Source organism: Aspergillus piperis, assembly GCF_003184755.1.
Source record: "Aspergillus piperis CBS 112811 unplaced genomic scaffold BO85scaffold_6, whole genome shotgun sequence".
NCBI lineage: Eukaryota > Fungi > Ascomycota > Eurotiomycetes > Eurotiales > Aspergillaceae > Aspergillus > Aspergillus piperis.
The window spans coordinates 314,289-334,738 of NW_020291596.1; the positions used below are offsets into that span (position 1 = coordinate 314,289).

Consider the following 20,450-nt stretch of genomic DNA (forward strand, 5'->3'; position numbering starts at 1 on the left):
AACAGGAGCCACCTCTCGTTACAAGTACTACCGAACCAGACATCACAAAATACGCAAGTAGTTCTATTTTCTTACCTACACTATCCAACACAACTCCAAACACATAACCTCTTTACTATGTATGATCTACCTAAAACGCCACCTCCGCAAACCTCAACCCCGTCCCCGGCATAGCCCATCCCTTCAACGTCTCCTCTTCCTCATCCTCAACAACCTCACAGATCAAAGGAGCCCGAGCCTGACCCCTTGTCGTCACAGCAGTAGTAGTAGTAGTCCTCTTACTCTTCTCCACCACCCGCCTGACCGCCGCCCTCTCCTCCTGGAAAATAAACCAGGTTAGATCGGCATTCCACGTCTCCATAGCCTGGATGACATTCTCGACTGAGTCGATTTCCACATCCAGAGAAGATGATGTCGCGCTTGCACTTTCTGTTGGCTGAGTAGTAGGAGTAGTAGGTTTATTGCTGCGCGTCCGGGAGGAGTAATACTCCGGTCCAGCATACCGCACTGTCCATGCCGCTAGGAACTCGCAGATCCTGTCCCCGATGGATAATGGTAGGCGGACGTGTGTGAGGAGCGTGATGAATAGTGGGACTAGTGCGCGCCAGAGGGCGTGGTGGGGGGTGAATGTGCGGGTGCCGTGGGTGCCGGTTGTAGTTAGGGAGAGGGAGGGGGTGAATGGTGATGTTGATGTTGATGGGGTTATGGTGGTGATGGTGGTTGTGTCTTGTTGGGATTGTTGTTGTTGGGCACGTCTTTCCATGGCCTTTTCAGCGTCTTGACGGACTCTGTCCCATACGCGCGTGTAGAGCCGCTCCCAGCGGGGAAATTCGGTTTCGATGCGCGAGGCCATAAAATCGCCGGCGGATTTGCACATGGTTTCGATGGCTTTGCAGGCTGTGGTGGTGACGAAGGTTTCTTCTTGGAAGGAGAATTCGGTGGGGGATTGTTTGAGGGTGGTGGTGATGAGGTCGGTGGATTTGGGACCTGTGGTTGGTTGGGAGGTGGTCAGGGATGATGGGAAGCTGATTCGGGCGGATACAGCGGGCCAGAGGTCGTTAATTAGGGGGAGGAAGCTGTTTTCGTGCGCGGCGAGGGTGGGGAAGACGTCGATGAGGATGGTGAGGAGGGAGCGGCGGAGGTAGGGGGATGGGGAGGAGAGGTGGGATGGGATGGATTGGATGATGTGGAGAAGGAGGTTGTGTGGTTTGCTTAGAGGCTTTTCGCTGTCTTCGGCTTCGCGGGGTGGGGGGAGAGGTTCGTCTGGGTCGTCTTCTTCTTTGAGGAGGTCGTCGATGGTGGTGTTGAAGTCGGGTGCTTGCTGCTTGGGGTTCTCGGGGTCCTTTGTCCAGGGCCTTTTTGGGTGTGGGATGATTTCGTCGACGTCTCCGAGGTCTTCGGTTAGTTTTGCACGCTTCGCTTTGCGATTGCTGAGGTCCTGGACGAGGGTGGAGATTTGTAGTCTTTCGTATGGCTTCTTGTGGTGGTCAATATTGCTGGCTTTGCCGTTGTCGATTGCGAGGAAGGAGGGGCTTTTAGTGCCTTCTTCGACGATGGCGGCGAGAGTCCGGAACATCATCTCGACGAGTTTGGGATAGCCATGGTACATGTCGAGTATGCTGAAGATTGAGTCCACTAGGTCGTCGAGGTAGGGAATGAGTCGTACGCCGGACAGCTTGACCATCATTAGGAGGACCTGGGGCGGGTAAGGTGAGACGTCAAAGGTGTTGAGCTTTAGGGCCACGGAGTTCACAAGATAGTCAACGTTTTCGACAATCATTGTGCTGGCATCTCCATAATTGCAGGCCGTTGTAAGAATGTTGAGGCACATCATAGCATGCCTTTGGAGACTTGAGTTGCTGGATGCTAGTAATTGAAGGACGGGGTATAATGCGTCCATCAACTCTGGGCGAAAGGCCTCCCCGAGCTGCTGGGCCTGAAGGGCAACGGCTTCTAGCGCAAGTGCCTGTACCCGCCAGTCCCTAGACTCGTCAACTAATGGTTCGTTGAGTATGGGTAATGAGACATAGTATAATTCTTCAATCATGCCAGATCGTGACAAACGTTGACCTGAAGGTTCGAGCTCATCCGTGGAGATGAGATCATCAAATATAGATGTGAGTTGCGTGTTGCTCTTTAAGAACGTGAGCCCCAGCCAGAGAGGTGCAATAAGAGCATTTCCCCTCTCTTGGTGAACTCGATTGACAATCAGACGTGTGATCTCGCTGCCAGACTCCGATGCGTTGAGTCTGATAATCATGGATTGCAAATCATCCAGCGTTTGTTGCTGGCTTCTGTGCTCGAAAATGACCGGAGGAAACGAGACCGATTTAACCCCATGATTGAGAACTTCCAGAGTCTGGCTGTTAGCAACATCAGAACTGAGAGGCTGGAGAGCATTTGTCGAACTGTTCAGAGATGCGGCCACACTGTCGCAAATGCCTGACGCTAGGCTAGCTGCAAGGAGATCAGAACCGGATTGTACCTGCGACAAAACTTGAAAGGCAGTTGATATCTGCTTAACAGCCCACTGCTTCGCCGTTTCGTCGTTGCTCTGCATGGTCCTCGGAAAGGCAGTGACCCACGTATGAAGAGAGTTCTTCAAAGAGTCAATCACGGCTGGATAAGTGGTGGCATGATGTCTAAGTGCAACGAATGCTTCATTCGGCACCTGGTTTTCATCCACGTTCGACAATACAACAACAGTCTCAATAATGATGGGTAGTGCCTCCTGTAATGTTTCCTGGCAGTCTTCTACTATCATCAAGCAGAGTTCCAACAGTGCTGTCTGCACCTCGGGCCGGTCATGCCGCCTTACTTGGGTAACATTTGCAAGAGCAAGTTTGATTTGTGTAGCAGTAGCTTTGAGCCAAGAGGCATCAAGAACCAGCTGATCATCTGAGTTTTGGGAAGGGGCTGACTTCTCTGAACTTTTGGAAACTTGATCGTTCAGTACCGTCCTCAGGAGGTAGTTAAAAATTTGTAAGCAGACCGACAGAAGCTTATATGATCGCCGGACCTGAGTAGACGGCTTTATGATCTTTGTCAAAGTTGAGACCGTCCGTGGCATAATACTTGCGAGCACTACTCGATCTGTGATACGCTGAAAGAGTGCTTGAAGCGCTTTGGCTGCCGAAATGCAGAGTTCGTCTGACCCCTCATCTGCGGCACCCTCGAGCATAAGATAGACCATCTGGTCAACAATAGTTGCAGTGCCGACTTCATGGTAAATAGTCTGCTTAGCAACAGGTCCATCTAGAACATTGAAGATAGTGAGAAGACAGTTGAACCCCGCAATGGCGAGCTCTGGTGACCGAGTCTGTGTTGAATTGGTTTCACCTGATTTATTCGGCGTGCCACCCACGATCAAGGTTAACAGAATGATGAGCTGCTTGCCCATCTGTGGCGACAAGCGCCTTCCCCATCCTTTTTCAACAAGGATGCGCAGGCACTTGACGGAAAGTTCCAAGCAGTTGACAGGAGACCTTTGGGTTTCATTGAAGATGTGACATAGCGGGAAGAATGCATATTCTGCTAACTTCTCATCTAAAGCGTCTTTACGAGCAAGGTCGTCCAGTACGTTGTACACCGGTTGGAGGGCTCGAAAGACATCGTTTGGAGTTGCTTGTCGCCCACGGAATCGCAGGCCCACCGAGCTGAGCTCAACACATGGTGGTTTAAGCTTCTATTCATTAGCAAGCAACTTGATGCCATAAAGTACACTACAAACCTTGCTGAAAGCTTCCTGTCTAGAGATCTCCATTGGTATGATTAGAGATGCTATCAATCTAGACGTGCATTCAATCGCTTGACAGCCATCTGATATGCAACCCAGATATGGAAGATGCACGACTTCGGGCCAAATGCTGGAAATCCGAAGATGGCCGATGCTGCCTTACAGACCAGGCCATTGTCGATAGTTTCTCGCCGCCTTCGCCCCCACATTCTGCCAATGATATAAGGCGGTGTATTGTGGGTGTTTGCAATGTTTGACTGTAGCTCTTCGCTGCGCTTTCAACAGATCATATTGGTCTCCTTTACACAGAAAGTTTCAAAGCTATACAGGTCCTTAAATCTTGACAGTCTGTCCTCGTGTTGCCTTTGATACTACCTGCAAGTGGCGTTGGTCTTGCCTGCTACAGTTGATCACGTGACCTTAATGGATCTCGCGTCACGTCACGTCGCGTTCCCGTTTAAGCAATGGAAGGCTCCGTGAAGGCAGCAGTAGATGTCGACTTGGGTGCCTGATTTTCGGAACTCGACTCTCGTGCATATAAAACGCTACATTGCCAGTTTAGGATGAGGGACGTTTGAGATAACGTCTATGCCCGCTAATCGCCCTTCAGCGTTTCTTGCGCCACTGTTACGATATCCTTACAGGAGACCTGCTCCGGCGCCTTCGCAATTTGAGTCGCCTTTCTACACTGGCGACTTGACTTTGTCACGGATAGGCTCGCCATTACTTCCGTCGCAAACAAGGCAATTTGAAGTATATCAGCAGCTGAGAAGGACCTATAGTGGCATTGGTTCAAGCGCAACGCGATCGTCGCTCAAAATGGCAGATTCAAAAGGCAGGAAGCAAGCTACCCTGGGGTATGTTCGGGATTCCCAGTTGACTATAGGGTGCGTCTGTGTGAATGGACCTCGGATGCATCTGTAAGTCCTAATGTATGGATTGCTAATATTGGTTTGAACAACAGGCGATTTTTCGGCTCGAATTCAGACCCTAAAGAAGCTCCCAAGAAGCAGACCACGCTGTCGTTTTCGAACAAGAAGAGCAAAGCCGCTAAAAATGATAGTGAATCGGAAACAGCGCAAGATCCGGAGCCTGTCAATGGACATGGAACTAATGGGGACGCGAATGGTGGCGCCGACAGAGTAGACCCGGCCACGGAGTCGAAGCCAGAGGAGCCTGCCGATCAGAACAAGTTGAAGAGAGAAAACAGCAGCGAGGATGAAGATAGTGATATTCAGCCTGTCAATAAGCGCCGCCGCAAGACATCCCGAGGGGACGAAGCTACCTCCGCCCTCAAACGAAAGTCCCCATCGCCTAAAAGCCCTAAGAAGCGGTCGCAGTCGAAGGAGCCCTCGCCACCAGCTGTCATTGAGAAGGCATCAGGCGAGAAGACACCGCAGAAAGAATTGAGCGTCTCGGATGATGAAGTAGCGGAGGAGGCACAGTCTGCGAGTGAGGACGAAGAGAAGCCCGAGGTGAAGAAGAAAAAGATTGAGAAGGCTCAGGCTACATTGAAGGCAGCTGGAAACGAGCCTTATCCTGACTGGAAAGCTGGCGACCCAGTTCCGTATGCCGCGCTCTGCACCACATTTTCCCTGATCGAGATGACGACGAAACGTTTAGTGATCCTGGCTCATTGCTCTCTCTTCCTTCGTCAAGTATTGCGACTAACACCCCAAGACCTTCTCCCTACCGTTCAACTCATGATCAACAAGCTGGCCGCGGATTATGCTGGCATTGAACTCGGCATCGGGGAGTCCTTGATTATGAAGGCTATTGGTGAGAGTACCGGACGTAGTCTGGCAGTGATCAAGACAGACCAACATGAAATCGGAGATCTTGGCTTGGTAGCTGCCAAAAGTCGCTCCAACCAGCCAACTATGTTCAAGCCGAAGCCATTGACTGTTCGTGGAGTGCACGAAGGTCTCCTTGGTATTGCCAAGGTCCAAGGCCATGGTTCTCAGGATAAGAAGATTTCCGGTATTAAGAAGCTGCTTTCGGCAGCTGACGCAGCAACCGCAGGCAAAGGAAGCAAAGGCATCGATATCACCAAGGACAAAGGTGGACCTAGCGAAGCGAAGTACATTGTTCGATTCTTAGAAGGAAAGCTTAGACTTGGGCTGGCGGAGAAGACTGTGCTTGTTGCCCTTGCCCAAGCTGTTGTCGCACACGAGGCCGCTATGGAGGGCCAGAAGACTCCCTCTGCCGAGAAATTGGCAGAAGGTGAGGCGATTTTGAAGACTGTTTACAGCGAACTGCCGGCGTATGAAGTGATTATACCAGCCATCCTCGAACATGGCCTCTCCAATCTGCCCAAGGTTTGCAAGCTGCAGCCGGGAATTCCCCTCAAGCCCATGCTTGCCAAGCCCACCAAGTCCATCACAGAAGTTCTTGATCGGTTCGAAGGAAAGGAGTTCACCTGCGAGTACAAGTACGACGGGGAACGAGCCCAAATCCACTACGTCGCCCCTGACTCGATCCACCAATATCCGGGTGCGACAGCCACCTTGAAGAAGGATGCCAAGGGCCTCAGTGCGATCTTTTCGCGTAATTCTGAGGACCTATCGAAGAAGTACCCTGACGTTCTAGCCAAGCTTGATGGCTGGATCAAAGAGGGTGTCCAGAGTTTTGTACTAGACTGCGAGACTGTTGCTTGGGATACGGAGAACAAGAAGGTTCTGCCTTTCCAACAGCTCATGACTCGCAAGAGGAAAGATGTTAAAGCGGAAGATGTCAAGGTCAAGGTTTGCGTATTCGCCTTCGACCTTCTGTTCCTGAATGGCGAGGTAGGTTTTACTTGCAGTTGCGTCTTCGACTCCGCTAACTGTCAGATAGCCTACGGTCAAAAAATCGCTACGAGAACGCCGTGAGCTGTTACATGATTCTTTCCAGGTGACGGAAGGAGAATTCCAGTTCGCTCAGTACGGAAACACCAATGTACTGGATGAGATCCAGACACTGCTTGATGATAGTGTCAAGGCATCATGTGAAGGTCTGATGGTCAAAATGTTGGATACAGAGGAAAGTGGCTACGAGCCTAGTAAGCGGAGTCGGAATTGGCTCAAGGTAAGCCTCACTTGATAGAATCGACGATCTGTCTGCTAACAATGAAATAGGTCAAGAAGGATTATCTCAGTGGAGTCGGTGACTCCCTCGATCTTGTTGTACTAGGTGCCTATTATGGCCGAGGCAAGCGTACATCGGTCTACGGTGCATTCCTCTTGGCTGCGTACAACTCAAGTACGCAAACATATGAGACGATCTGCAACATCGGCACGGGATTCTCGGAAGCGATCCTGGAAGAGTTCTACAATGCACTCTCCCCTTTGACGATTGATCGGCCCAAGCCCTTCTACTCCCACTCCAACGTGCCCAAAGACCAGCCCGATGTATGGTTCGAACCGCGGTTGGTGTGGGAGGTGAAAACTGCGGATTTGACGCTCAGTCCCCGTTACAAGGCGGCGGCGGATGAGTTCATGGGGACGACTGGGGGAGGAAAGGGTGTATCTCTTCGCTTCCCCCGATTCATCAAGTCCCGAGACGATAAGAAGCCCGAGCAGGCAACGACCACGCGGGCCGTGGCGGAGATGTACCGCAAGCAAGAAGCGGTCCAGAAGGAGAATGCTGGCAAGGGAGGAGTGGATGATGATTTTGAGTACTGAAGCGCGGAGTTCCTGCATGTCTTTCATGACTTGGGAGGTATATGTACATGTAATGCCGTTGGGTTCAGGATACCCACAATAAAGTGTTTCTGCTATTGCTTTTGCATTGTTAGAGTTCGAGGGCTGCTCTGTAAGGGCCCATTCCGTTGGAGTCAAGGATAATGTCTCAGCCTGAGGTGAGAATAGCAATATACACTCAAGCTTTCTCAATTCGATGCACAAATTGCAAACATCTCCCTTGCTGTTGGTAAAGTCTCCCTTTTTAGACGGAACTTCTACGAGTCTCAAGTGAGTCCACTGCCCCTCGCCATCTACTGAATCCTCCCCCAAACGATGGCGTCCGAATAGGCTTTCCGGACGCCACAGTTGCTCCAGGCCATTTTCAAGTAAAAAAGAATGATTGATGGAATGGCACGCCGCTAACAAATGGGATCAGTTGGTTCTCTCAGATCGGCAGGGTCAGCACAGTGCTTGGGCTGTTCCTCCGGCCCTCCCTTGCTTCAAGCTGGCCCCGATTTGGCAGCTCGTGAAGCTCAGCCCGACATTCAGCCAGCCAGGAGATGACTCCCACCCTTCCGCTGGGCATAAATTGATCCTGGCAGCCATGTCATGCTGATCTTGGCTCGAGGACCAGTCATTCCTTTTTCCCGGACAATCACATCAAGTCCTCGAGGATGGGAGCTCTTCGATGGCTGTCCATCACGGCGGCTGCGGCCTCCGCAGTGTCAGCCCTGACCCCGGAGTGAGTAGTTCAGAACATTGTGAATTGACCAGATTGTGCATGGTTAACAGGTCTACCTGCACAGACAGATGATCGGTGCCCCGCAGAGAGGTGAAGTCATACCAAACCCGTCCGGTGTATGTCGATTGCCAATTCCAGCTACACAACAAAGCATTAAACGCTGACACGACCAGGACACTGGTTTATTTTCGACCTCCCAATGGTCCTTCGATAGTCATTCTAGCAGTACCTGGTGGAGCTTGATCGACCTGGAATCAGGCGAGATCACCACTCTTACCGATGATAGCGACATTGAGGAGATTATCTGGCTTGGTTCGGACAGTTCTACGCTCCTCTACATCAACAGCACCAATGCCCAGATCCCCGGTGGTGTGGAGCTGTGGATTGCGGACACCTCTGACTTTTCAAACGCGTTGGTTCAGGCCTTTTTAACGATGCTTCTGCCAGCCGATGCTAATCCTACCTGATGCAGTTACAAGGCAGCCTCTCTCTCCGCCGGTTTCCTCGGCATCAAATCAACCGTGACAGATTCCGGTGACGTGCATTTCATCCTGCGTGGAAAGTCCTATCCCAATGGAACGGCCTACAACGATCAGCTCGTAGAGACCTATCCCAGTACAGCCCGCATCTACGACAGCATCTTTGTGCGCCACTGGGACACTTACCTGACGACCGCCTCCCACGCCGTATTCTCCGGCACTCTGCAGAGCTCGACCAGCGATGACGGCAGTGTTCAGTACACCTCTTCAGGGGGACTGACGAACCTGGTCAACCCAGTCAAGGGTGCCGAAAGCCCATTCCCTCCATTTGGAGGCAACGACGACTATGACCTCTCGCCTGACGGCAATTGGGTTACCTTCAAGAGTAAAGCCCCAGAGCTGCCTCTTGCTAACAACACGGCTGCCTATGTTTATCTCGTTCCGCACGACGGCTCCGCGACTGCTTTTGCCGTTAACGGCCCTGATAGCTCTGCAACCCCGGAGGGAGTTGAAGGCGAATCTAACAACCCCGTGTTCTCCCCCAGCAGCGATAAAATAGCATACTTCCAAATGGCAACCAATACATACGAGTCGGACCGCAACGTGCTATACGTGTACTCCATCACCGATGACACCATCACACCCCTTGCAAAGGACTGGGACCGGTCTCCCTCCTCCGTGACATGGATCGACGATGACAACCTCGTCGTGGCAAGCCAAGATCTCGGACGAACCAGACTATTCGCCATCCCAAGCGATGCAGGAGACGACTTCACGCCCACAAACTTCACAGACAGCGGCACCGTATCGGCTCAATACGTCCTATCCAACTCTACGCTCCTCGTCACATCCAACGCCTTCTGGACAAGCTGGAGCGTCTACACCGCCAGCCCAGACGACGGCGTGATCAACACACTGGCCTCAGCCAACGAGATCGACCCCGAGCTCAGCGGACTCAGTTCCTCCGACTTTGAAGAGTTCTACTTTGACGGCAACTGGACTACCGTAAATCTCCCTCCCCAATGATATACCCCAAACATACTAACCCCACCCCAGCTCCAAGGATGGCTCACCTACCCCCAAGACTTCGACCCATCGAAGAAATACCCCCTCGCCTTCCTCATCCACGGCGGCCCCGAAGACGCCTGGGCCGATACCTGGAACCAGAAATGGCACTCCAAGGTCTTCGCCGACCAGGGCTACGTCGTCGTCCAACCAAACCCCACGGGGAGCACCGGGTTCGGCCAGCAGCTCACAGACGCCATCCAACTGAACTGGAGTATGCCCATTCCCTAACTCCCTCTTATACACACAGCTAACAAATGAAATCAACCACTTAAAGCCGGCGCCGCCTTCGACGACCTGACCAAAGCCTGGCAATACGTGCACGACACCTACGACTTCATCGACACGGACAACGGCGTCGCCGCGGGCCCCAGCTTCGGCGCGTTCATGATCACCTGGATCCAGGGCGATGACTTTGGACGCAAGTTCAAGGCGCTAGTTAGCCATGATGGTCCGTTTATTGGTGATGCGTGGGTCGAGACGGATGAGTTGTGGTTTGTTGAGCATGAGGTAAACCCCAACTCCCCCTCCCCCCCTCCTTTCTTTTCCCCTATACACACATATAATATACTATGCTACATAATATTAACACAAATCATGATCCAGTTCAACGGCACCTTCTGGCAAGCCCGCGACGCATTCCACAACACGGATCCATCCGGTCCCAGCCGCGTCCTCGCATACAGTACTCCCCAGCTCGTCATCCACAGCGACATGGATTATCGGATTCCTGTAGCGAATGGGATTGGATTGTTTAATACGTTGCAGGAGAGGGGTGTGCCTAGTCGGTTTTTGAATTTCCCGGATGAGGATCATTGGTACGTTACTTACCCTCCCCTTTCCATCCCTTATTTGGATGGCGAACTCGAGAAAGGGGGTATTTTGCTAATGTGGCTGTGTGTGTTTTGTGTAGGGTCACCGGGCAGGAAAATAGCCTTGTTTGGTATCAGCAGGTGCTGGGATGGATTAATCGGTATTCCGGGGTGGGAGGGTCGAATCCGGATGCGATCAGTTTGGAGGATACGGTTAATCCGGTGGTGGATTTGAATCCGTGATCTTTTTCTATTTCACTTAGTACTTAGTATTATTGGGTGTGATGATGTTTTAGATAGGAACTAGTACTGCCTGTTTGCAGTGGTGATTAGTTGGTAGATTACGAGATGATGGATGCATGAGATGAAAGACTTCATTAATGATGTTGAAAACTGCTACTCTTGTATATCAATTTATTCTTGTAGTGATTTGATAACTACCTCCTGTCTGTCAACTGCTATACTAACATATCAAAGAACCACACACAATCGGTCATCAATTTCTTGTGCTTTCTTCTCTTCTGTTTCTTCCACCTCACATCAACTAAACCAACATTAAGGACAGCGCAGGAAAGGATCTGGTATCTGAACGGAACAACTGAAAGAAACAATCATACACAAGCTTTTGTACAATCAGACCATGAGAATCAGTACAGCTTTCTCTTTCAGCCTTTCCAACTGAAGGGCAGAGGATAATATAATGATGATAACTTAGAAACGAAGCGGATTCACTCATTCAGATAGATAGCTTCGTCGCAACAATTTATACCCAGAATTCGAAGAAGCATCACAGCTCGCCTCCGTGAGGAGCGTCGTCGAGGTCTCCATCTTTAGCCAAGAATCCGGCTTGGCGAGCCCGGAGACCAAAGTTGGCCATGACGATAACCACCAGTCCGAGACCGACGACCGTCGGTCCCCATTTCTCGTAGTAGACGCGCTTGACGTCGCGGCGCTTGCGGATCTTGTCAACACGCCACACGTACAGCATTAGACTGTATAGAAGGGCGACCGCAGCCAGCACGGTGAAGGCCCAAGACGATCCGAAGGTGATGTAGTCATCTCCAAAGTTCAACAGTGTAGCTGCAATTGTACCAAGGAGGATGGAGAATTCCAGCCACGAGAGGAAGGTACGTTCTGCGGCAAAGTAGACCTTTGGCTCGACGCGGACGGGGACATGGATGCCTGTGACTGTTAGGAAGGTGGTGCTAAGATACAAAGAGTGTGGGATTGACTTACGCTTGCCCTTGGGAGCTTGGAAGCGCTTCACCGTGCGCTTGTTGCCCATGACGGCGATTCCATTCTGTTCCGGGGGCGGCATGCTGGTCGGACGCGGGCGCGGGATGAGCGCTGTGAAGCAGTGTACCATGGCATTTCCAGCATTGTGGACGTAGTACTTTGCCAACTGCTTGTAGTAGTATGTTCCACCCACACGACGCGCTTCCTCCAACTCGTCCGAATCGACCGATTCTGCATCCGAATCATATAACGGGTAATCCTCGTCTCCGGGAAGCGGTTGAGCGGCGACTCGCTCCTCTATATCCAAGGCGTTTCCATCGGTATCGGCAAACAGGGCTTCTTGATCGGCAGTCGTGGCCTCAGCCGTGTCCGTGCTATCAACCCAGCGTGCTTCGTTCGAGTCTTCCTCGTCCGACTCGTCATCCTCGGGTGTTTCGGTGGTGGACAAAGGTGCGCTGGCCGGAGGCCGCTGGATACCGAACTTGCGAGTAGCCGGCTTGCGAATGTCGACGTCCATCTGCGGCATCCAGAAGGGTAGAAGGTTGATGCGATCGGGAAAGAGGGTGGCCGTGCCGTGGATGAATTTACTGTACTTGGGCACCGCCTCGACCAGGTGACTGGCCGTCAGATCTCTGATCCATTGCGGTGGCTCTTGGCCCGCTTGCGTTTGAAGCTTTACCTCCAACACGGCGTAGGGGAAGCGCTCCACGTCCTCGGGAGGGAGTTGGGAGAAAGGCCAATCCACGCCGATATCCATCCGCCGCCAATTGTCTCCCGCCCGGCTGCGACCATCGAGGTTGTCCTCCCTAGTCATTGTCAATTCTGTGTCGAGAGATATACGCACGCGAGCGTCTCCGGGAAGCTGAAAAGCGGTTCGGTGGTAGAAAGATCGGGTCACAGGGACCAATTTTCGCGTGATGACTCGGTATTGGATTTCCCGTGCCAGTTGCTCCAAGTTGTCGATTTCCTCTTCGCTCTTCTTACCTTCCCGGCGCATCTTCTCGAAGATGCTCTCCACGGTCATGCGACCGGAAAGATAGGCATTAACGTGCTTTTCCTTCAGTGAGAAACGCGCCTTGACAGACTTCTCTCCCGTCCAGTCCTCGCGATGAGTCTTCCGCTCCACGAAGATCTGGTCACTTTCCATGCCACCATACCAGCGCAGTCGGATGGCTTCCGCTCCCTCGGTTTTCTTCAAGCGACCCTGGTAGAGCTCCCATGTATCGGTATTATCATAATAGATGGATGAAATAGCGGCATCTTTTTCCTCGAATTCTTTCCTAGGATTGAAAACCAGCACAGGAAGGTGCTGCTCTTGTCAGCAACGATCTCGTAGGAATTGACAGGTGTTATCGCGCATACCTTGAGGATAATGAGCTTCAGCTCAGTGATGTTGTCGGGATGAACCCAGTATTTGGTCGTCTGGCGGACAAAGTTCTGTTGACTGCCTCCGGCGGCCGAATCACCCTTGACGGGATTACCTTTGGTACGGACAAGGTCGTAAAGCTTCGAAAGCTTGACGACGAGCGCATCATAGTTGTCATTGAAAAACGGCTTTGCATTGAGTCGCGCAGCAAAGACAGGCCGCAGATGCCACCCAGTTTGTTTCTATAATCGAGTTAATTAGCACCGAAATTGTGTTCCTAGCAGCGCATGAGAATCAAAGCGTACATCGTGTTTCTTAATGATTTTCTGAAAGCCAGTGTAGTTCAGTTGGGTGAACTTGGCCAGATCGTGGACGTCGGCGATGATGTCACTCAAGACCTGCTCGAGCAACAAGAAGTCTTCGTCGGAAGGGGGTCTCCGGCTGGAACGCGAATTTGAGGCGCTGTCTGAGCGAGAGCTGGAGGAATTGTCCAAGCGGGAAACCACATCATTGACTTCCGTCTCGCTGGCTTGAATGCGACGAGCGATCTCCGCGCTCTTGATTCGCTGGAAGTTGAAGACCTTGTCCAATTCGCTCTCCAGCAGGGTCACAAAGTGCTTCTCATCGTCCTCCGACCAGGCCTGGCGGTCGGGCCTCGCGTTTTCGGGCGTAGGCTCGGTGACATAACCGGTTTTGAGAGCCTTCTTCAGATCCTCGTATGCAATGTAGTACCAGTAGTACTCCTTGATCATAGAAGATCGGAGGTGCTCCCCGAACCTAGACAAGAGACGAACCAGTCAGCTGGGCGATCCAATCAGATTGAAAGTTTGGAAAAGAGCTACACACCTCATAGTGAATAAGTCAATTGACTAAGTTCTTGGAATAGAAATAGGAGGCAAGTAGGGTGTGAGTAAGGGGCGGTGGGTTAACTGAGGAGAGCTGTTTAAAGGTCGGAGGAAAAGATCATGATTGACGTAGAAGCAGGTCGTGAGAGAGAAGAGAGCGAACAGAAAAAAGAAAGCTGAGAGAGGAGGGGGGGGGCCGAAAAAAAGTAAAAAAATCGAAAGAGAGTAGCAAAAGGAAAAGGACCTAATCTGGTCGAAATGATGCTAATTACTAGACGAAGGCGCAGGGAGCCAGCAGTGGAGACGGACAAGAGAAGGCGACTATGTACAAGAGCCGGTCGAAGCTCATGATGCTTGCTAAAGACCCGTCCCAGGATGGCGGAGACCTCAGGCCCGGTCGACGTCAACCCGTGACTCCTCCCGATAACGCTATCGGCCCCAAGATTGGCCCTTGCTTTGGGTCTGGTACCGGTAATACCGAGCTGCGATTGCAGTCCCGTGCCATTACCATTGGGTCATATCAATCTCCTAGGTAAAAATCGCATGTCAAAAGAGGGTGCCAATGGAGGGACAAGACACGCCAATGTTACGGGGAATCGGGGAGAATGACAGACATGCCCCAGTTTGCATGGAGAAGACCCTAAAAACTGCTCTAAATCATAGCTTGGATGACTACCGTTGCTTGATGCATTCTCAGCCACTCGATTGCGCAGGTGCTGCTCTCCCTCATCACCGCTTTCCCGCTTCGGGACTAGCCAGTGCTTTGCTATCGATACGAGGTCATCCTTTCACCAATTCCATCCCACGTTATACGTCCGGGTAATTTCCAATACCTCTAAGCTCTGCAAATTCACCATTTTGCACGTACGGTCAGTGGGGATGGGTATAATCGCATATCAACGGTACCGGTAACCCAGTTCCCCTCCGAAATTGTTAAAATATACGGTTATCTTGTACTTTTACCATCTACCATTCGATAACAGCTAGACTACTAAAAGATGGTGGTCTCACATGCCAACCGTCTCACCCCATTCCGATCTTAATTCGCCGTCTTGCCCGCTGATCTATCTACTAGAGTACTAGTCTACTAGGATCCGGAAAAGGCTCCCTGGTTTCATTCCCAGCTAGCACAAGACCAAGTACTACTTGTAGCAAGTACTCCATAGGTAGTGTGTGTGTGCTAATGTCTCACCGGGCTGCAGCCAGATGGTAACAGTAACACAATCCAAACCCGTAGCCTATTCCCGTTCTCGTCTACGTATGACCCGTGTGTCATCCTTCTATGTCACAGATTACTTGCCTCGAAGCTTGACTCCGGTAATTAATTTGGTCATAATGTGCGCAGGTCGGACAGGGACCCTTGCTAGAAATCATGTACGAAGTATGTATATCTATATCAGCCCGTCATCCTCCCGGCCAAGGTTTCATTCGGAACAATTCAAGTAAGTCTATTGGGTAGATTCCCGATGTATTCTGTGAGGAGATCTACTAGAACACTTGATTTGGTGCATTAGTACTACATTTCACGTCTGGCCGGCTTCTGCTCGTCTGCCTTGTTTCTGTATGTAATCGCATATCAATTAAGAAATACCAGAAGGATAAAAAGAATCATATTCAAATTAACAATTCATTATATACTACGGGATTGTATGAACCTTTGAGACCAGTTGCAACCCTTTACGTTTCAGTATTATTAGTATCTGATGTATCGTATCAATGAATGCCTTTACTTTCCGTATATAGTACTAGTGGGCTTCGACTCGTTCTATCTAACTTACCTCAGTCACATACATCTATAGATTCGGCAGAGAGTTACAAATTACTCTCCCAAACATGCATTACCTCCCCAGTATAGAGCAAATTCAATCGGAGCCGAGATCATTCTCAAGTCATGTATTCCCTTCTGTATAATACCGCAGTGCCCACCGGCCTAGTTAGTACCTGCTAATATATACTTAGGACCTTGGAGGCAGGCTATTTATTAGTCGCCACTAGTAGTATTTCTATAGAACCAGGTCAAACTGTGGAAACAGTCTACTTTCACAGATACTAGTAGTTCGTTCTCACAATAGCACGAAGTGGTATTTTCAAAACACCTTTAGTAACCCTGCATTGGCCGTCGGTGTTCCGCCACCGGGACCGATCATCTCATACGGGAATCTAAAGCCAAGGGACAGGCTAGTAGTCAAAGCGTGAGAAACTTCGCCCAGGCAGTTACACTAGTACTAGCGAGCTGAAAGAGGCTGCTGCTAGGAGCCCTACAAGACAACCAAGGGCGGCGAGACCTTTTTGCTTAATATTCCATCTCAAGTTAGGAGTTTTGTTCCGTAACGTCCAAAAGACTAGTCATGTCCAATCATACGTCTTTGCATTGGGTTTAGAAATCCCCTGATAATGCCCGTTAGATACATTGGTTTGTTCTGTTGCAATACGTATCAATCAACCCAACACCAGACACCGTCTCCGCAGTTCAGATAATGACATGTGATGAAGAAATAATTGTAATTCGCACCCATCCAATAATTATGTAATTCCATGGTATCGTAGTCTCATCAGCTAGTCCACCGTCGAGGCAGGGGAGAGATCAGGCAATTGCTTGTGCACTGCGCCGGATGCTCCTCCGCGCACCCTCACCAATGACATTCACGATGCCTTCGTTTTGCAAGGCGTAGATTGCCTCGCTGAATTGGTTGCTATCCAGGGGTGTGCTGCTCTGCTCGTTCAGAAGTCTGAAAACTTCAGCCCACCGAGCTGAGCCACCTGAGCCAGCCAGTTCGTCCACCACAGAGAGCACGCCGCGCTTGATCATTTCCCGGTTGCGTCTCTCGCTGGCACTGGTGCCCTCGGTGAGCAAGCCCATGTCGATGAGACCGGTGCGGGAGTCGGTGGCGGCCTGCTTGATGGCCGACCGGATGAGGCGCACGGCTTCTTCCACGTCGTCGGCTGTTACCTCGGAGGAGAGGCGCATGCGTGCGTGGGCTTCCGACAGTCGGATCATTGATTCCAGCTGACGCGTAGTGGCGGTAATACGGCGATCTGTCGACCGGATATCGTCTCCAAGCTTGCGCATAGCGACATACGCATCGGAGAGGGCTTTTCCGCCAGCGGGGGTAAGCACGGGGTGCACCTTGGTTTTGGCGTAGGTAATGTAGGCTGTGAGGAATTCGACGGGCTGCACGGAGGGGACAGGTTAGCTGTTGTTACACATGTCATGCCACATTCTTCCACAACTTACCAAGATCTCTTCGCTGCTTGCGTTGTCGGGCTTGTCTTCCAGGTACATGTTGACCAGATGCTTGGCCAGGCGACGGTCCTCCTGCTCGTCCGTCCGATCGAGCATAAGATAAACCAAATCGAATCGAGACAGCAGGGTGGGAGGAAGATCAATGTTTTGCGGGACCGGGAGGTTCGGGTTGTATCTGCTGCCGATGGGGTTCGCAGAGGCAAGGATACTGGTGCGAGCGTTCAAGGTGGTAATGATACCTGCCTTGGCAACGGACACAGTCTGCTGCTCCATCACTTCGTGTAGAACAGAACGCGTCGATTCATTCATCTTATCGAATTCGTCGATGCAGCAAATACCGCCATCCGAGAGAACCAAAGCACCGGACTCGAGAACCATCTGCTTGGTGTCAGGATCGCGGGTCACATAAGCCGTGAGACCAACAGCCGATGAACCTTTGCCGCTGGTGTAGACACCGCGCGGCGCGATCTTGTGAACATATCGGAGCAGCTGCGACTTGGCGACAGACGGATCACCGCACAGAAGGATGTTGATGTCACCACGGTAGCGTGGGTTGCCACCCTTCTGGAACGTCTTGTTGGTGCCGCCAAACATCTGTAGCAGAATACCCTTCTTGACATCATCCATCTCGTAGACACTGGGCGCCAAGGACCGAGAGAGAAGCTCGTACACATCAGGCCGGCTGGCGGTGCGCTTGATCCTCTCTTCCTCCTCGGCAGTGATCTTGCGCGTCTGCTCGGCATCCCCAGCTGCTTGCTCCGACAACTCTTGCTCAACGGTCGACACATCAATACCCATCTTCTTGCGGTCGATCTTCTGGACGTGCAGAACATCGACATAGGTCTTGAAAAGTGTCTTCTGCGTCCGCTGGCGGGGGTTGATGCGCACCGGGTTGCATCGGAAGATACCAGTTACTTCCACGCGGTCACCAGCCTTGCAAACATCAACAAGTTCGTCGTACACGCAGAGCGAAACCGAGTGAGGGGTTTGGCCATCGGGGATGTTGTCGGGAGTTTCCTGCAGCTTGATGACCTGCTTGTCCGCAAAAGCACAACGATTGTGGATAATCTGCATCGAGTTTCTAGCCTGGCAGACTTCACGAGGACAAACAGTGGGCTCCGCAATACGACCACGGTCAATATCGACTTGGACACTGTGGTTGCAAATCTGACAGCGGAAGAAGGCTAGAAAACATATTAGACTCGGAACACCAATCAATTAGCCATGAGTCTCACCTTCTTTCATGTCGGGGATGATGGGTGTGGCCCGGATCACCAGACCCTTGATGCTCACCAATTTATCCATATCTAAGGCACGTTAGCACTGAATTATCATTCCAGGTGGTTTATCAACATACCGGCGGGATCAAGGTCTCTCATGTTAACGGTAGAGTCAAGGCCGAAAGGCATGACCTTGTACGCGTTGGATTCGACTTCCTGGACGAGGTCCTGAATTTCAGCCGGAGGAGCCCGAGCAGCATCACTCATGAGAGCATCAGAGCTGGGCACGGCGGGTGCCGAGCTGAGATCCCTGGTGTGGTTGGAACGGGCGTGAGCGCGCTGGCGTTGCATTTCCTTGCCAGCAAGCTCCACCATCACATCCTTGACAGTCTGATCCATCAGAGGAATGATTTCTTGGGGATACGCATGAAGTTGATGCCACAGCTTCTGCGTCGATGGGTATGCCTTGAGATTCTTTGCATCGAGGTTGAGATTGGTGACACCGAGCTGACGCATCGTGTTGAGCATGCTGATGTACTCTCTTTCTTCCGCAGTATTTCCCATGATACGGGTCTCATCTTCTGTAGCTCCATCGGCCCACAGTCGATACTTGGTGGCGAAGTTGTAAAGAAAGTTCTTGAAGGCGGACATGGAATCTTGAATGGAGATGTTGGTACCCCAGATCACGCGGGTGGAGCTGCCACCCAAGGCCTCAGCCTCTGAGGTATCCGGATGAATATTGGAGAACGTGGCATCAGACTGTGGTTCGCCATCGGCAGTAGGCATGCCGTTGGCGTCAACGAATATCCTGCGGCGGCGACTGGGGGTCGATCCAAACCCGCCCGAATGAAGGTCATTACGACGAGAGGTGCCGCGGTGACCATCGGCGTTGGAGCGCGATGAGACAAACAAGCCACTGCTGCTGCTGGGAATGTCTGAACGACCTGCTTGGCGACCCATGGAACGGGTAGGACTGGAGCTGGAGACATATCGGATGGGGGATGAGTCTGTTTACATGTTAGCATTTATAAGAAAGGTTCATCGAATCAAGCTGGATATACCTCGCAGGGCAGCTACACCGTTTCCTCGTGGGGTAGTTTCGCCATCATCCATTGTGGAAGAAGCTCTTACGGGGGAGCTCGGTTCGTCCATTCGAATATCGGGAGTCTCTGCGCTGCTGCTGTTCCCCTTCATGGGAGAGGACTGGAAGAACATGGGGGAGGAGGAAGGGACGGGCGCATCACCCCGAATGCGCCTCGAGGCCCGAGGGGTAGTCTGTAATTGTTCATCACCGAGCGGGGTAGGACTGCTGGTTTGGCGTTGTTGCTGGGAACGAGTCGAGCGAGTCGAGCGAGCCGGAGAGGAGACGGCCGAATCCCTAGCAGGACGACCCCTACGACGAGAGGAGGCTGGAGACGACATGATATGAGCCGGTCCTATGAAGAGACAAGTCCACAAACAGATGGACCAAAAAAGGACCGACGGAGGAGGGGGTGAGGGGAAGTGATTAGGTAGAGGAAAATAGTGGGAAGTGGATTGGAGTGGATGATTGTGGTTGCGATGGAGAGTTTGAGGCACAAATTCGAAGTGGGCCTGAAAGGGAAAACAAATTCTCTTCTCGTCGAGCTCAACGCGCTGCAACGCGTCCACCGCGTAAAGTGGTTTCCTGTTTGGGACAGCGTGACAGAAAGCCACATTTACCACATGACCTCTGTGGCTGGTGGGGATGGAACCATTTAGGGCTGGGATGCACCGCCACCTCCTCTACTGGTAGCCAATCATAAATTAGGAACGAACAGTGGGTCACCAGGGCCAGGGTCACACCTTCCTCATTCAGGCAGGAACCACCGAACTGGAAAAGCAACGAAGAATGAAAGATTCACCCCTTATTCTCATTCTATTCCCCTCTTTGAAGAATTTTGACTGTTTTGTTGAACACAATATACCATGCTGTGGTTGTACGCGCCATCTCAATACTATTTTACGTAGACTGTAACCGATTCTAAACAGTATAAGGCCACTAAGACAGCCACTTTCCACCCC

General features: G+C 51.5%; 5 protein-coding genes across 5 annotated transcripts; 2 read left to right on the forward strand and 3 right to left on the reverse strand.

The window, feature by feature from the left end:
• Window positions 1-42: 42 nt before the first annotated feature.
• Window positions 43-3,858, reverse strand: BO85DRAFT_447976 (uncharacterized protein). Its single transcript, XM_025659827.1, has 2 exons — window positions 3,731-3,858; window positions 43-3,682 (listed from the first exon to the last, which is right to left on the reverse strand). Exons 1-2 carry the CDS (start codon window positions 3,761-3,763, stop codon window positions 131-133), a joined length of 3,585 nt encoding a protein of 1,194 aa, XP_025516905.1. The 5' UTR covers window positions 3,764-3,858; the 3' UTR covers window positions 43-130.
• A 697-nt stretch (window positions 3,859-4,555) lies between these two features.
• Window positions 4,556-7,398, forward strand: BO85DRAFT_458183 (DNA ligase (ATP) CDC9; the record flags this gene model as incomplete). Its single annotated transcript, XM_025661566.1, has 4 exons — window positions 4,556-4,623; window positions 4,701-6,522; window positions 6,572-6,802; window positions 6,853-7,398. The coding sequence occupies 4 exons, from the start codon at window positions 4,556-4,558 to the stop codon at window positions 7,396-7,398; spliced, it is 2,667 nt and encodes an 888-aa protein (XP_025516906.1).
• A 594-nt stretch (window positions 7,399-7,992) lies between these two features.
• Window positions 7,993-10,860, forward strand: dppV (dipeptidyl peptidase DppV). Its single transcript, XM_025657792.1, has 8 exons — window positions 7,993-8,140; window positions 8,205-8,256; window positions 8,314-8,552; window positions 8,613-9,624; window positions 9,676-9,898; window positions 9,962-10,194; window positions 10,291-10,502; window positions 10,598-10,860. The coding sequence occupies exons 1-8, from the start codon at window positions 8,073-8,075 to the stop codon at window positions 10,737-10,739; spliced, it is 2,181 nt and encodes a 726-aa protein (XP_025516907.1). The 5' UTR covers window positions 7,993-8,072; the 3' UTR covers window positions 10,740-10,860.
• Window positions 10,861-10,894: 34 nt separating this feature from the next.
• On the reverse strand, window positions 10,895-14,442 carry vtc4 (putative vacuolar transporter chaperone (Vtc4)). The gene is made up of 5 exons (XM_025657793.1): window positions 13,945-14,442; window positions 13,404-13,875; window positions 13,095-13,340; window positions 11,733-13,041; window positions 10,895-11,678 (listed from the first exon to the last, which is right to left on the reverse strand). Exons 1-5 carry the CDS (start codon window positions 13,947-13,949, stop codon window positions 11,284-11,286), a joined length of 2,427 nt encoding a protein of 808 aa, XP_025516908.1. The 5' UTR covers window positions 13,950-14,442; the 3' UTR covers window positions 10,895-11,283.
• Window positions 14,443-16,216: 1,774 nt separating this feature from the next.
• On the reverse strand, window positions 16,217-19,962 carry BO85DRAFT_447979 (MCM DNA helicase complex subunit MCM4). Its single transcript, XM_025659828.1, has 5 exons — window positions 19,469-19,962; window positions 18,545-19,414; window positions 18,423-18,494; window positions 17,179-18,371; window positions 16,217-17,115 (listed from the first exon to the last, which is right to left on the reverse strand). The coding sequence occupies exons 1-5, from the start codon at window positions 19,827-19,829 to the stop codon at window positions 16,528-16,530; spliced, it is 3,084 nt and encodes a 1,027-aa protein (XP_025516909.1). The 5' UTR covers window positions 19,830-19,962; the 3' UTR covers window positions 16,217-16,527.
• Between the last annotated feature and the right edge of the window lie 488 nt (window positions 19,963-20,450).